At 45.6% G+C, this 17,881-nt stretch overlaps 1 protein-coding gene across 1 annotated transcript in view; it reads left to right on the forward strand.

Annotated features, from left to right (window-relative positions):
• Positions 1-17,881, forward strand: part of LOC124770387 — a 98,489-nt gene that overhangs the window by 58,505 nt on the left and 22,103 nt on the right. The window contains exon 4 of the mRNA XM_047249213.1: positions 10,006-11,913. Within this exon, the coding sequence (XP_047105169.1) occupies positions 10,006-11,913 (1,908 nt within the window). The remainder of the gene's footprint in view (positions 1-10,005; positions 11,914-17,881) is intronic.

Below are 17,881 nucleotides of genomic sequence, written 5' to 3' on the forward strand. Positions count from 1 at the left end.
GTTTTAATGTTACTTAGAAAGTAAATTTTTTGTGCAAACATGTACGTTTTGAATGGAACAGTGCCTATTGACATTAACAAACTAAAAGTAGTGTAAATCAGAATGTCAGTGGTGTTTGTTGCAGGATTTTAGTTAGAGTCGTTTATGAGATATCGTATTTTGCGAAGTCCCCATACCAACACTTGTACGATACCTGTGGTAGCACACACTAAACGAGACAAGTGTGTACACTAGTTATGTGGATTATGACCAGTATTGAGACAATTGACCATCAAAGGTTGTGTTCAAAACGACACTATCAGTGGCAATACTGCTTCCAGTCTGGTATGGAAAAACTTCTGCACACATGCTAGCATTTCAGCAGGCTTGTAGTAATATATCATTGCATATGATGGGCCAGTCAAGGTACAAGTCCTCTGCATCCGATCCAACAGTTTGGAAAAAGCTTAGATGGCTGACCATTCGGTTTGCCATGCACTGTTGGCAAACTGAGTGCACTCCGCCCTTGTAAGGCAACCTGAAGTGCTACTTGATAGAAAAGTAGTGGCTTCAATCTTGGAAACTGACATACAGCCAGGAGAGCGGTGTGCTGACCACATGACGTAGGATGCCACCTAATGGTGTTGCGAGCGCGTGACTTGGTAACAAAAGTATGTAAATAGACACGGACAGGGGATCATCCTAGCAAATATATGGGCTGTAAATGGAGAAATCCATCGAGATAAGTTGCTTTGACCACAGGCCCCTCCATATCCGCATCCAGTGACGCCTGTAGGCTGAGCATGACTTATGAGTGTGTACGTGTGTCTCTCTCTCTCTCCCTCTATACACCAAAAAAAGTTTTGCATCACCCCAGTTCCCAGAACTCCTGAAGATAGACGTTGACTGTGGATATTGTATCACAGACACAGTTCCTATGACCGTTCAGAGATATCACTAAACCGGCCCAAAGATGTAAACAACCATCCATCAGCAGCACCTATTAGACGGAGGGAGTCCGACGGCCGATCAGTTCCAACCATTCCACCAGGAAGTAGGTACATGATTCTTGTTGTCTGTAGTTCAACCATGCCTAGACGCTCATTACCGCGGTTCGATCGCGTCCGTATTGTTACTTTGCGCCAGGAAGGGCTCTCAACAAGGGAAGTGTCCATGCATCTCGGAGTGAACCAAAGCGATTTTGCTTGGAGATGGAGTAGATACAGAGAGACTGGAACTGTTGATTACATTCCTAGTTCAAGCCGTCCAAGGGCTACTACTGCAGTGGATGACCGCTACCTACGGCTTATGGCTCGGAGGAACCCTGACAGCAACGCCATCATGTTGAATAATGCTTGTCGTGCAGCAACAGGACACCGTGTTACGACTTAAACTGTGCGCAATACGCTGCATGATGCGCAACTTCACTCCCGACGTCCATGGCGTGATCCATCTTTGCGACCACGACACCATGTAGTGCGGTACAGATGGGCCCAACAACATGCCGAATGGACCGCTCGGTATTGGCATCAAGTTCTCTTCACTGATGACTGTCGCATATGCCTTCAACCAGACAATCGTCGGAGACGTGTTTGGAGGCAACACAGTCAGACTGAACGCCTTAGATACACTGCCCAGCGAGTGCAGCAAGGTGGACGTTCCCTGCTGTTATGGGGTCGCATTATGTGGGGCCGACGTACGCCGCTGGTGGTCATGGAAGGTGCCATATCAGCTGTACGATATGTGAATGACATCCTCTGACCGATATTGCGACCATATCGGCAGCATATTGGGGAGGCATTCGTCTTCATGGGCAACAATTCGCGCCCCCATCGTGCGCACATCTTGTGAATGACTTACTTCCGGATAACGGCATCGCTTAACTAGAGTGGCTAGCATGTTCTCCAGACATGAACCCTATCGAACATGCCTGGGATAGATTGAAAATGGGTGTTTATGTACGACGCGACCCACCAACCACTCTGAGGCATCTATGCCGAATCGCCGTTGAGAAGTGAGACAATCTGGACCAACAGTGCCTTGATGAACTTGTAGATAGTATGCCATGACGAATACAGGCATGCATCAGTGTAAGAGGACGTGCTATTGGTTAGTAGAGGTGCCGGTGTGTACAGCAATCTGGACCACCACCTCTGAAGGTCTCGCTGTATGGTGGTACAACATTCAATGTGTGGTTTTCATAAACAATAAAAAGTGCGGCAATGATGTTTATGTTGATCTCTATTCCAATTTTCTGTATAGGTTCCGGAACTCTCGGAACCGAGGTGATGCAAAACTTTTTTTGATGTATATATATTGGCACCCCATAGCGTCTCGTATGTGTCCCATCGACTTACTTCAGAACTGGTGCATTTTGTTGCCAAAACATCTACATGAGTTAACTAACACGCTCCTAATACCACTGCAGCACAATTCTGTCCTTGTGACAGGAACCGATATTCTGCTGGAGATGTCACGGCCCTCGGGGAGGACATGTAGCACGAAGGAATGCAGGTGGTCCACAATAGTAACTAGTCCACAGGTCTCATAGTGGTTTGGATTACCACCAGAGGTCCCCTGGAAGTCCAGAAGAACCTCTATCATAGCACAATACTGCCACTACCAGCGTCCTATCATGGCACAGCGAATGTTTCGCACAGGCATTCGCTTGAATGCCGGCATCTCTGGACATGACCACCGATTGTGTGTAGTGAGGAGCGAGATTCATCTGACCAGGAGATACGTTTCGACTGACCCACGGTCAAGTCTAAGTGACCCTTGACCACTGAATCATAACTGATGATGTCGTTGAGTCATCATGATGACCTCGAGCATTCGGTATCTGTACCAGGTCAGACTAAAGGAAGACATCAGATAAGTTCAGAGGTAAGTTGCTAGATTTGTGACTGATAGATTTGAACAACATGAAAATGTACGGAGGTTCTTCGGGAACTCCAATGGGAATCCCTGGAAGGAAGGACATTCTTTATGAGGAACACTATTGAGAATAGATAACCGGCATTTGAAGCTAACTGGAGAACGATTCTCCCGCCTCCAACACACATTGCGTGTAAGAACCACGAAGATGAGATGCGAGTAATTAGGGCTGATACGGAAACATATACAGTCGTTTTTCCCTCCCTCTGTTTGCGAGTGAAACAGGAAGGAAAATGACTAGTAGTGGTATGGGGCACCCTCTGCCACGCGCATTATGGCGGATTGTGGAGTATCATGTAGATATACACTACTGGCCATTAAAATTGCTGCACCACAGAAGCGAAATTTAACCGACAGGGAAAAGATGCTGTGATATGCAAATGATTAGCTTTTCAGAGCATTCACAAAAGATTGGCGCCGGTGGCGACACCTATAACGTGCTGACATGAGGAAAGTTTCCAACCGAGTTCTCTTACACAAACAGCTGTTGACCGGCGTTGCCTGGTGAAAAGTTGTTGTGATGCCTCGTGTACGGAGAAGAAATGCGTACCGTCACGTTTCCGACTTTGATAAAGGTCGGATTGAGGCCTATCTCGATTGCGGTTTATCGTATCGCGACATTGCTGGTCGCGTTGGTCGAGATCCAATGACTGTTAGCAGAATATGGAATCGGTGGTTTCAGGAGGGCAATACGGAACGCCGTGCTGGATCCCAACGGCCTCCTATCACTAGCAGTCGATGTGACAGGCATCTTATCCGCATGGTTGTAACGGATCGTGCAGCCACGTCTCGATCCCTGAGTCAAGACAACAACCATCTACACGAACAGTTTGACGACGTTTGCAGCTTCATGGACTATCAGGTCGGAGACCAAGGCTGCGGTTACCCTTGACGCTGTATCACAGACAGGAGCGCCTGAGGTAGTGTACTGAACAACGAACCTAGGTGCACGAATGGCAAAACGTAATTTTTTCGGATGAATCCAGGTTCTGTTTACAGCATCATGATGGTCGCATCCGTGTTTGGCGTCATCGCGGTGAACGCACATTGGAAGCGTGTATTCGTCATCGCCATATTGGCGTATCCCCCCCCCCCCCCCCCCCCCCCGTGATGGTATGGGGTGCCATCGGTTACACGTCTCGGTCACCTCTTGTTCGTATTGACGGCACTTTGAACATTGGACGTGGCTCTACTCTTCATTCGATCCCTTCGAAACCCTACATTTCAGCAGGATAATGCACGACTGCATGTTGCAGATCCTGTACGGGCATTTCTGGATACAGAAAATGTTCTACTGCTGTCCTGGCCAGCACATTCTCCAGATCTCTCATCAATTGAAAACGTCTGGTCAATGGTAGCCGAGCAACTGACTCTTCACAATAAGCCTGTCACTACTCTCGATGAACTGTGGTATCGTGTTGACGCTGCATGGGCAGCTGTACCTGTACACGCCATCCAAGCTCTGTTTGACTCAATGCCCAATGGTTGTTCTGGGTACTGATTTCACAGGACCTATGCACCCAAATTGTCCAATGAATACTCATTTATCGTCTGCATTTCTTCTCGGTGTAGCAATTTTAATTGCCAGTAGTGTAGATGCAGATAACACATAGGGGTCCTGTCTGCGAAGCTCCGTGTTCAAAAACGTGGCTGAATGGTGAGCTTCCAAACACTTGTGCCTGCACCAGCCTTGTACTCTGTCATCATTTCTGTCCTGGGTGGTCAAGCCTTTGCCCTCCACGTTCTGTGACGAGGCGTGGAGGTCAGTCAGCTTGGCGCCTGCTCGTGGTTCCACCGCCGTTTAACCATTTTCCATAGATGCAGTTACGAACAGCCAAGTTTCGCTATTTCCGAGATACACGTTCCCAGATGCTGGGCCATAGCAACATGCTATTTGTCAGGGTCGCTTACATCTGTGGATTACCTCAACTGCCGTTTGTATCGTCGATATGATAGTTCCCCATTAGTCTCTGCTGCACTAGTATACTTTGCTCAGCCTGTCATATGACTGCAGCGTCATCATTCGGCGTTCAGTCTCGCTGTGGGCAATGGTCATAATGTTTTGACTCATACGGAGGGCGGTCAGGAACAGTCTGTAAAGCTTGTAAGGGTAGGTGCGATCCGAAATAACTGCCAAGAAAAAACTTGGATACGTCGCGTCGTATCCGAGTCAATCAGCATTGAAGTTAGCCAACCAGAAAGCTGAGCGGAAGTTCACGCTCCCCGTCAGATACGCTTAGTGTCAGTTATTCTCATATTGTTGGTGATAGCGCACGCGATAGCTCAGCATTTGGCTCTGGTTCGGCCCTTAATATCGTCATGTCCAAATTTTGTATCGCTCTCTTGTTTGGTTTTAGGAAACGAAACGAAGAACACATTTGGCAACACCGTCTATGGCGGGTCGTTTGGCTTTGCACAAGCAACGGGTTGCTAACTTAAATGCTAATTAATTTTGAAACGTCGCAATGTATCGAATTTTTTTCTTAACAATAATTTTTCAGCACACCTTACCATGCAACACCCTGAAAAGTTTCTCAGATTCTTTCTGACCATCTTGTATAGTCTGTAATTCATCGCTCCTCATAATGTTGTCACATTACAGCTCCTTAAGCAAACTCTCCATCTGTAGCACTGAATTCCTTAATGAAAATTACTACAGTCTTAAATTACTGAAGGTCTCCAAAGGCCATCTCATCTGGAAATAAACACGGGAAAGCTGAAAATTAGGCAATAAACACCTAACGACTATCTGACTACGTGGCCATGAATTTTCTGCTACAAAATTTTCTTTCCCGTTGTGTCACCTCTTCTTCTTACAGGCCTCTTTTACTGCAGTGATCAATAACATTGTTCCAGATTTAGCTTTGTTGCGAGTTTTGCAGAACTCCACAGCTTCCCCAGATGTTTTTGGATTTATTCAGTGCATCTGTTTAAAATGAACGTTTCAGCTCCATAAAACACTAGTATTTGATTATCATATTACAACCTCTTAGCTTTGTGCATTCTCCGATGCATCTTTTATCGTAAATATCTTCTGTAAGTCTAAGTGCTGTTTCAGTTTTTGTGGTACTGAATTTCATAAACAATATTTTATATGCTAGTGTCTTAAATGATTTCGCCAAAAAATAGAGAAGCTCTCTCTTTTTTTTTGGATGCCAAACACTTACATTTCCTTTTATGACGAGGTATGGATTCTTTCCCTTTCTTTTGTTTCTTTAAGAATATGTACTCGCTTTGATCTGTTGGAATGTATCAAATCAGAATGATAGGTTATTATGCAAGAGCTGATCTGACTACCATGGTAATGGCTCTTCTTAACCAGAGTCTTTGTTCCATTTTAACCTTTGATTTGTTCAAGTTTTCGATAATTTTTGAGAGAGACAGACGGAAATTAATGGAGGCACTCCACCATCTTGTCATATTCCTGTATGCTGAAAATTTTCCCTGAACCTTACGTTAGATTTTGCACAATCTATTTGTCTAATAAGTGCACTGACTTTGAGGTCTAGGCCTAACTCCTTTAGAATTTTGAAGGGGCTGTTACGGTCCACTGGGTCATAAGCTTATTTAAAGTCTACGAAGGTGAAAACTAATCGCCTAGGATACATTTTTGATTTCTGAGTAATAGATTCAAAACGAATATACTCTGGGCAGTATGTCTTTGACCTCCAACTGCTTCATATTTACCGAAATTGTTTTAGCATTACTGTTGTCTATGGCCCACGAAGCAGAGCTGTTTTCTTGTTTACTATTATTAAATACTATACAGTGAAACGATCATTGTAGTTAGCACTGAAACAGTGTAAGATATTTTTGTGTCGTTTATTGAGTCACAGAATACGACTTCCTTGAACATTTAAATCACGTTTACAAGATACTGATTTTATGGAGTGTTATAACAGCACTAGTGCTAGAAACATACAGTATTACTAAAATAGGTGTTGAATGGAATATTTCTACAATAAACTGTTTCGCCTAACACAGACTATTTCAGTGCTTTTGTCCCCCACAAAATCTACACTATGTGATCAAAAGTATCTGGGCACCTGACTAAAAATGACTTACAAGTTCGTGGCGGCCTCCATCGGTAATGCTGGAATTCAGTTTGGTGTTGGCTCACCCTTAAACTTGATGACAGCTTCCACTCTCGCAGGCATACGTTCAATCAGGTGCTCGAAGGTTTTTTGGGAAATAGCAGCCCATCCTTCACGGAGTACTGCACTGAGGAGAGGTATCGACGTCGGTCGGTGGGGCCTGGCACGAAGTCGGCGTTCCGAAACATCCCAAAGGTATTCTATAGGATTCAGACAGGACTCTGTGCAGGCTAGTCCATTACAGGGATGTTATTGTCGTGTAACCACTCCGCCACAGGCCGTGCGTTATAAACAGGTGCTCGATCGTGTTGAAAGATGCAATCGCCATCGCCGAATTGCTCTTCAACAGTGGGAAGCAAGAAGGTGCTTAAAACATCAATGTAGGCCTGTGCTGTGATAGTGCCATGCAAAACAACAAGGGGTACAAGCCCCCTCCATGGAAAACACGACCACACCATAACATCACCGCCTCCGAATTTTACTGTTGGCACTACACACGCTGGCAGATGACGTTCACCGGGCATTCGCCATACCCACACCCTGCCATCGGATCGCCACATTGTGCACCGTTATTCGTCTCTCCACACAACGTTTTTCCACTTTTCATTAGTCCAATGTTTTACGCTCCATACACCAAGCGAGGCGTCGTTTGGCATTTACCGGTGTGATGTGTGGTATAAGAGCAGCCGCTCGACCATGAAATACAAGTTTTCTCACCTCCCGCCTGACTGACATAGTACTTGCAGTGGATCCAGATGCAGTTTGGAATTCCTGTGTGATGGTCTGTATAGATTTCTGCTTATTACACATTCCAACCCTCTTGAATTGTCGGCGGCCTCTGTCAGGGTGGGCTATACGCGTTTGTTCTGTACGTGTCCCTTCACGTCTCCTGTGGTGTGCGTACTGTAAGGCCTTCACTACACACACCATCAGATTATTTGACTTGTCGCTCTAACGAAGTAGAGGAGTGTCAGCAATATGTCTCGTGGTCTTATCGTGGCGTGTTTATCTTCTGCCGTTAGGTCAGACGATATAAATGCCACTTGCACGCTTAGAGTAGCAGATTGACGGTGACCAACTTTAAACAGAACTTGATTAATTTTCACACACATTTATTAAAATAATAACAAGCATAAAAATTACTTAACTTGGTTCTGGATGCTATTTACAATTGACAATCTGAAGTTCCTTTGGTATTGGTACGTTAATCTTATTCTCACATATATATCTGATACATACATATATCTATACATTTACAGAGTTACTACAAATGATTGAAGCGATTTCACAGCTCTACAATAACTTTATTATTTGAGATATTTTCACAATGCTTTGCACACACATACAAAAACTCAAAATGTTTTTTTAGGCATTCACAAATGTTCGATATGTGCCCCTTTAGTGATTCGGCAGACATAAAGCCGATAATCAAGTTCCTCCCACACTCGGCGCTCACTGCAGGTCGACCCGTTGATTTCCCCTTACAGAGGCATCCAGAAGCTTTAAACTGTGCATACCATCGCCGAATGGAGTTAGCAGTTGGAGGATCTTTGTTGAACTTCGTTCTGAAGTGTCGTTGCACTGTTATGACTGACTGATGTGAGTGCATTTCAAGCACGACATACGCTTTCTCGGCTCCTGTCGCCATTTTGTCTCACTGCGCTCTGGCGGTAGAAACCTGAAGTGCGGCTTCAGCCGAACAAAACTTTATGAGTTTTTCTACGTATCTGTAGTGTGTCGTGACCATATGTCAATGAATGGAGCTACAGTGAATTTATGAAATCGCTTCAGTCATTTGTAATAGCCCTGTATGTTCATGGCTATGTACAGGAATATGGTAATCTTATTAGGCGCAGACTGAAACTTTACTATAGACTGGTACAGACTAACGCAGACTGGTACAGACAGGGGCAGACAAATGCAGACTGACTAATTGGAGGTCTGTACACTCGTTATAATACCTCGCGCGTTCATGTATCACTGCGCGAGTGTGATCTGCAAGGAGAAAAGGTTCTACGTTAGCAGCAATCTCACTGGCTGCGTTACGTATTAATACGCGGATCGGCGGAAGCAGAAGTTGGTCCGTCTCTCAGACAGCGCCATCTCGTAGTGCGGAGACGGACGAGCGCTGCGCCTGCGCTGTTGTGATCAGCAGCGCTCGCTCTAGTGGGAAAGTTGTGTACGCGCTGACTACGCGGAACTATGTACACAACATCTCCACTTCACTGACATCGCATACAGTGGACCTAGGGATGTTACGGAGTGTGGATATCTCGCTTACAGATGTATGACACAAGTGACAATCACCTGACCGCGTTCAAAGTTCGTGAGTTCCGCAGAGCGCCCCATTCTGCTCTCTGACGATGTCTAATGCCTACTGAGGTCTCAGATATGGAGTACCTGGCAACAGGTGGCAGCCCAATGCACCTAACATGAAAAATGTATGTTTTTGTCCGTATACTTTTGACCACATAGTGTATTAGTTCCCTGGGAGTAATGGTGGTTCTTAGTGCCAATAGATCTTATCAAGTTTAATTACTACGAAGTGAAAATGGAATCATATAGAGATAGAACAAAAATGTGTAAATTGATTCTTCTGAAGAGAAACAAGACGTTTAAAGCTGTTTTATGTTGTGAATAAGTAGTGTAAATTTCAGTATGCGAAAATTCTGAAATAATTATGCAAGCCGTATTTTAAAAAAAAAGATATTTGAATATAGAGATTGAGATTTTCACTCTGCAACGGAGTGTGCGCTGATATGAAACTTCCTGGCAGATTAAAACTGTGTGCCGAACCGAGACTCGAAATCTGGACCTTTGCCTTTCGCGGGCAAGTGCTCTACCAACTGAGCTACCCATGCACGACTCACGTCCCGTCCTCACAGCTTTACTTCTGCCAGTACCTCGCCTCCTACCTTCACACAATTTTAATCTGCCAGGAAGTTTCATTTTTGAATATATTTGTGTCTAACTGATCTGTTTCAACTATATTCAGGTGATTGTAGATGATGAGACTGAAGATAGCTCTGCGATTCTGGATGAGCTTACGAACGAGATGCAAAGTGAACACCGAAGTCATCGCCGCTTCGTCGTTGTGTCGTGGAGGGGCAGCCACTGCTTCAGCGACACTTGCCGCACAGCTGACATCAGCGGCGACAGCTGGAACAACTTCCTGAACATTAGTGTCGCGTTAAACGGGGACCGCTACGGATGCCGCCTGCAGGACCTGGTGGCGGACGTCGACGCCCTCCAGTCACTGCTGGACGGCGAGCCGGCACTCTTGCTGGCTCTGGCGCAGCTGTCGCAGCCTCTGAGGATGGGCCAGGAGCTGGAAACACTGCCCGCGCACTACGTGCCCAGGAAGCTCGTGGACCAGCGGGTGTTGACGGAAGAGTTTTTCTCCACTCTGGTTAAGATGCGAGAGAAAGAGCACTCCAAAGGTACCGGCAGCAACACAATAATTGTGAAGGGGAAGCCCGGAGTGGGCAAGTCGAAGATGCTGTCACACGTGGCGGAAAAAATAAAAGAGAAGGTCCCTTCCTGCTGGCTATTGCGAGTTAATCTATTTAAGTTTTACACAGTTTTAGACCACAGTAAGAACGGTGTGAGTGCTGCGGAAGACATCTTGAGGCGGACAGTGTTTAACGAGGGCGTTCTAGGTGAACTGGAGTACACCCTGCTTAGACACTGCCTGCTGCAGTCCACGCAAGTCGTTTGTCTCGTGGACGGCTTCGACGAGGTGTGCCCGGACTATTTCCACAAGTGCCTCGAGGTGCTGCCTCTGCTGTCTCCACGCAAGGGAAAGCTACTGGTGACGACGAGGCCACAACCGGTGTTTTTCTTACAGGCTCGGAGGAGAAAGTCGGCACACACGCTGGAGCCTTTCAGTGAATCGGAGCTAGAATATTTCTTCACGAGCCATTCCTCGAAGGGAAACATCCCAGCCGTCAGTGTTCTCAACAAGAACTTGAGGAATCTTCTGAGGATCCCCCTGTTTGCTGAAATGTTTGTAAATCTGTCGCAGGAAATTGATGAGGCGTATGACGTTGTGACTCTGTACGAAGCTTTCTTCCGAAATAAATTTAGGAGGCTGTACGAGGAAAAATGGGGTGACAACTTTTCCGCTCCCGGGAAGAGGAGAGAGGTCGAGAAGGCGCAGCAGAAGCACGAAGAACAGCTGATGCTCCTCGCGGCGTGGGTTCTGTTGCACATCGGAGACGTACGGGGAATGTCATGGTACGATAGGGGTGACTTCGTGAAAGCCGGAATCGTGTACGAGTACATCCACAGACCGCAGTTCCTGCACAGGACGTTCGCCGAACACTTCCTCGCCAAGTGGTGCTTCCTCGGATACGGAGATCGGAGCCGTGCGGTGGTGTGCCGTAAGGCCTACCTCAACGAGAGACTGGATTTCTTTCGAGAGTCCTTCGACCGCAGGGCAGTGAGGGGCCGGCCACTGCTGGAGGCGGTGCTGGAGGCCCTGTCGAGTGGCGACGAGGGCGAGATGAGGGCGCTGCTGGCCGGGGGTGCCGACTGGAGGCAGACAGACGCGTGTGGGCGCAACGCGCTGCACCTGGCGGTGGCCCACGGGTCGCTCCCTCTGCTGCGGCAACTGTGCAGACGCGCGGGGGAGGGCACACTGTCTGCAGAGGACGGCCTGCTCGGGTGGACGCCGGTGAGGTACGCCTGGGAGCGCAAATGCTGGTCTGCTGTGGAAGTGCTGCTGATGGCGGGAAGTGAATTCAGCCACCTGGGGGTCGTGAAGGCGGGGCAGCACGACCCCGTACAACTGCAGGCCGTGTTCGAGCAGGGCGGATGCCGGGCCCTGTACCGGAACATCGTGGAGGTGAAACGTCGCTTACAGAATGACACCAACATCTGTATGGTGGGAGAAGAATTAGAGGTAAATTAAGATGTACCGTGCATTACATGTAACTAATCCAGTACTGCCGGCTATGAACCTTATTTGGAACCTCAGCCTTTGCAGACAAATGCTATTACCGACTCAGGTGTGCATGACTCGCACCCCACCCTCCTAGCCTTACTTCCGACAGTACTCTCCCCTACTTTCCAAACTCCACTGAAGTTTGGAAGCATACCAGGGATCAGCACTCTCGGAAGAAAGTATATTGCCAAAAAATGGCTTACCCCAGCTGAGGAGATTGTTTCCAAAGTGAATTTTCACTCTGCAGCGAAGTGTGTTCTGCCTTCGTTTCTCCCAGGAGCACTAGTTCCAAAAGTTATGCAGAATGTCTTCTGTGAAGCTGAGAAAGTAGGAGAGACGAAGTGTTGTTGTGAGAGTGGTTTGGAAGTCGTGCCTCGGTAGCTCAGTACATAAGAATATTTGTCTGTGCTTCTAATACCCTGAGTATGATCTTCGTGGATGCAGTCGAGAATTTGTTCCTCAGCCTCCAACGTACGTTCTTCGCGTTGTGGGCCTCTGCCTTCTGCGTGGGGTAGTAAAAAGCAGCATCTCTCAATCTATACAAATTAAGTAGGTACTATAAGTTGTATTCTGTGATTATTTATTTGATAATAAAACGGAAGCATATCAGAGCAGACAATCGGTTTCGCGTACAGACTTAAATATGAAAAAGTAAAGATAACTACTGTACAAAATTGTTACAGTTTTTGTGACCTCTTGTTGACAAACTGTCTGTTGGCTTCTGTCCACCACCAGAAATGGAGGATGAAGCTCAGACAATGCCAGCCATTAGAGCTGGCGAAACGCCAGAAAAATCATCAAACAAACAAAGGCCGCAGAACCAGAGACAGAAGCCAACGGGCAGTTTGATAACAGGTGTACTGTGTTACGAATGAATTGCAAAATAATCGACCGAGCGAAGTGGCGCAGTTTTTGGCATACTGGACTCGCATTCGGGAGGACGACGGTTCAGTCCCGCATCCGGCCATCCTCATTTAGGTTTTCAGTGATTTACTTAAATCGCTTCAGGCAAATGCCGGGATGGCTTCCTTGAAAGGCCACAGCCGATTTCCTTCCCCTTTCCTAATCCTAAAGCACCGTTTGCTCCTCTCTACCAAATCAACCAACCAACCAAAATAATCGACTAAAAGTAGAGATTCATGATGATATAAACCTTTGGTGCATATCAACAAATAACAATCGTGCGGGAACTCTTCGTCGTGGGAAGCGTTCTCGACAATCTCGTATAGCTGCCCTCGCAACACTTTTAACTCGCCATAAATTAAATAAATGTTGCATGGTTCAGTGACAGTAAATCTCCCTTCCACCCTAACCACATTAGGCGGCTGTTTGACACAGATTTTTTGGGATTTTTTTGGATAGTAAGAATTAATTAGAATTTAATCAAATTTTGACATCATTTTATTCATATTTCGAACAGTTTTTGCGAATTTTCTCAATAATTCCAGTCAAAAATAACAAAGTTACGTTGTGATGTCCGCTGAAGGCTGTGAGTATAGTTCTTCAATTGCGTGCCGTATAGTCATTCCGATTTTCATCTGAAATCAAAAAGGTTTTGAGTTTACATTAATTACTTATTTTCTAAGAATATGAACCTCAATTCAGGTGAAAATAATGAAAATTAAACATTTTGCAGGCGTTGGAATAATTTACTTCGATTTTCGCTATATTTTTTCTAAGTATACAAATAAAAATACCCTTAAAATCATGATATCATCTCAGATTTAGTTCATATAATTCGTAATTTTGTAAAGAATCATACTATCTATTTTCATGATGATCCGTTCTACACTTTTTGAGTTAGACTGCACGCAAATGTGAAAAAAGTCATTTCGAGATAAACGCGTTTGAAAAATAAATTCGCGGAAACTAGAAATTCAAAGAAGTTAACAATAGGGTAAAATGCTTATCGATTAATTTGCGAGTCCAGCATCATATACCAATCCTTCGTCTTCGTGATAGGCTTCGTTTTGCACTTGCAGCAGTGCTTTCGAGCTTTCCGACCTTCCTTCGATTCCATCTAACTACGTCGATTCTGCCGGCTCACGCGCTGGTTATCCATTTGTTCGGCATAACTGAAGCTTCGTGTGCCTACTACAATTCCTGCCTCGTTCATGACCATCAGAAGGGATGAATTTCCTTCATTGAATAAGCCCGCTGCTACATACGATGCCAATTCAACGACTTTCAGTCCGGAGTGCAAGTGTTTAGGAGGTAGAATTAAAACTTTCATTCGCAGTTGAAGTGTGGCCACCTAAACATCTCTCCAGTAATTCATCCCTTGCTAAATCTTAATATATTGGAAGAATTTCCTTCTGGACCCGATGTGCACTCGGTTCTATGCTCAGAAAATCTAAACGAATGCGAATTTCGCTTTGAAATTTTGACAGGTATTCTTAGATAGTTAACCTTCCGATTTATGCAATTTAAAAAAATCGTATATTTTTAACCTACTAATGTGGTTTCCCCCCGTAACAGAGCTGAAATAACGTCAACACAGGTAACATGGCGACTGCCCAGGATTGGAGCATTGCAGTGACTCAACCACGCAGGCCGTCGTTGCCTACATGTTTGCGACTCACGCTCGCGATTTCAACACGCGCAGCGGAAAATCTCCACCTACATCATACTCCGCGAGCCACTTAATGGTGTGTGGCAGAGGGTGCTATCGGTACCACTATCTGATCCCTCCAACACTGACCACTCGCAAACAGTGCGGGGGAAGGAAGAATGGTTGTCGGTAAGCCTCTGTATTGGCTCTAATTTCTCGAACTACCTCCTTGTGGTCAATATGCGAGATGTATGTAAGGGGAAGTAATATGTTGTCTTACTCCTCGTGCAAAGTGCTGTCCCGAAATTTCAATAGTAAATCTCTCCGTGATGCACAACGCCTCTCTTGTAACGTCTGCCACTGGAGTTAGTTTCGATCTCTGTAACGCTCTCTCGCCAGCTAAACGATCCCGTGACGAAACGCGCCGCTCTTCGTTGGATCTTCTCTATGTCGTCTATCAGTCCTACCTGATAAGTATCACAGACAAATGAACAATACTCAGGAATCGGGAGAACAAGCGCCTTATAAGCCACTCCTTTCGCGGATGAGTTACATTTCCTTAAGATTCTTCCTATGAGTTTGAGTCTGGTATCTGCTTTTCCCACTATATGTTTTATATGGTCGTACCACTTAATGTCGCTCTGGAGAGTTACTCCTACATATTTTACGGCAAACGCTGTCCCCCGCTGTTCATCATCAATAATGTAGCTGTACAATAGTGGATTTCTTTTCCTATGTATGCGGAATATGTTACATTTATTTACGTTCAGGGTCAACTGCCAGAGCCTGCGCCATTCATCAATTCTTTGCAGCTCGTTCTGCAAATTCTAACTAACTTCTGGCGTTGCTACTTTGGCATAGACAACTGCATCATCTACGAATAGCCTTAAAGAGCAGCCGACGCTTTCTACTAGATCATTTATATATATTGTAAACAGCAACGGTCTTATCACACTTCCCTGTGGTACTCCGGATATTACCTTTACATCTGTCGATTTAGTTCCGTTAAGAGCAACGTGTTGAGTTCTATCTGCAAGAAAGTCTTGAATCCAGTCGCAGGTCTGCTCCGATACTTCGTAAGCTCGTATTCTTTTCATTAAACAGCAATGCGGGACGGTGTCAAATACCTTACTGAAATCAAGGAACACGGCCTCATCCTAAGCGTCGTTGTCCACTGCGCTGTGGATCTCATGGAGGAACAGAGCGAGCTTAGTTTCGCAGGGTCTCTGTTTGCGGAATCCATTTTCATTTTTATAGAGGAAATGTTCATTTTGCAAAAACATCATAATTCGAAATAGACGACAGAGGGATAGAGAAACAATTAAAATCGCTCAAAAGAGGAAAGGCCGCTGGACCTGATGGGATACCAGTTCAATTTTACACAGAGTACGCGAAGGAACTTGCCCCCCTTCTTGCAGCGGTGTACCGTAGGTCTCTAGAAGAGCGTAGCGTTCCAAAGGATTGGAAAAGGGCACAGGTCATCCCCGTTTTCAAGAAGGGACGTCAACAGATGTGCAGAACTATCGACCTATATCTCTAACGTCGATCAGTTGTAGAATTCTGGAACACGTATTATGTTGGAGTATAATGACTTTTCTGGAGACTGGAAATCTACTCTGTAGGAATCACCATGGGATTCGAAAAAGACGGTCGTGTGAAACCCAGCTCGCGCTATTGCTCCACGAGACTCAGAGAGCCATAGACACGGGTTCACAGGTAGATGCCGTGTTTCTTGACTTCCGCAAGGCGTTCGATACAGTTCCCCACGCATTCGGGAGGACGACGGTTCAATCCCGTCTCCGGCCATCCTGATTTAGGTTTTCCGTGATTTCCCTAAATCGTTTCAGGTAAATGCCGGGATGGTTCCTTTGAAAGGGCACGGCCGATTTCCTTCCCAATCCTTCCCGAACCCGAGCATGCGCTCCGTCTCTAATGACCTCGTTTCGACGGGACGTTAAACACTAACCACCACCACCACCACAGTTCCCCACAGTCGTTTAATGAACAAAGTAAGAGCATATGGACTATCAGACCAATTGTGTGATTGGATTGAAGAGTTCCTAGATAACAGAACGCAGCATGTCATTCTCAATGGAGAGAAGTCTTCCGAAGTAAGAGTGATTTCAGGTGTGCCGCAGGGGAGTGTCATAGGACCGTTGCTATTCACAATATACATAAATGACCATGTGGATGACATCGGAAGTTCACTGAGGCTTTTTGCAGATGATGCTGTGGTGTATCGAGAGGTTGTAACAATGGAAAATTTTACTGAAATGCAGGAGGATCTGCAGCGAATAGACGCATGGTGCAGGGAGTGGCAATTGAGTCTCAATGTAGACAAGTGTAATGTGCTGCGAATACATAGAAAGATAGTTCCCTTATCATTTAACTACAAAATAGCAGGTCAGCAACTGGAAGCAGTTAATTCCATAAATTATCTGGGAGCACGCATTAGGAGTGATTTAAAATGGAATGATCATATAAAGTTGATGGTCGGCAAAGCGGATGCCAGACTGAGATTCATTGGAAGAATCCTAAGGAAATGCAATCCGAAAACAAAGGAAGTAGGTTACAGTACACTTGTTCGCCCACTGCTTGAATACTGATCAACAGTGTGGGATCCGTACCAGATAGTATTGATAGAAGAGATAGAGAAGATCCAACGGAGAGCAGCGCGCTTCGTTACAGGATCATTTAATAATCGCGAAAGCGTTACGGAGATGATAGATAAACTCCAGTGGAAGACTCTGCAGGAGAGACGCTCAGTAGCTCGGTACGGGCTTTTGTTAAAGTTTCGAGAACATACCTTCACCGAAGAGTCAAGCAGTATATTGCTCCCTCCTACGTATATCTCGCGAAGAGACCATGAGGATAAAATCAGAGAGATTAGAGCCCACACAGAAGCATACCGACAATCCTTCTTTCCACGAACAATACGAGACTGGAATAGAAGGGAGAACCGATAGAGGTACTCAGGGTACCCTCCGCCACACACCGTCAGGTGGCTTGCGGAGTATGGATATAGATGTAGATGTAGATTCTTGAGCATGAACCATGTTACCTAATTTTACAACAGACTGACGTCAGCGATATAAGTCTATAATCATGTGGATCTGTCTTACGGCCTTTCTTAAAAACGGGAATGACCTGCGTTTTTTTTCCTGTCGTTACGAACCTTTCGTGGCTCAAGCGATCTACGATAAATTACTGCTAGAAGGTGAGCAATTTATTTCGCACGAACCGATGCGTACATAAGTGCGGCTGTGTTGGAGGAGGGGGTGGAGCAGGCAATCTCGTAAAGGTTTGATCCTGTTTAATGAACTCTCCCAGTCTGTTGTGCATAAAGAAAAAATGAAATGATCGTAAGGCATTGTT

Source organism: Schistocerca piceifrons, unplaced genomic scaffold, assembly GCF_021461385.2.
Source record: "Schistocerca piceifrons isolate TAMUIC-IGC-003096 unplaced genomic scaffold, iqSchPice1.1 HiC_scaffold_822, whole genome shotgun sequence".
NCBI lineage: Eukaryota > Metazoa > Arthropoda > Insecta > Orthoptera > Acrididae > Schistocerca > Schistocerca piceifrons.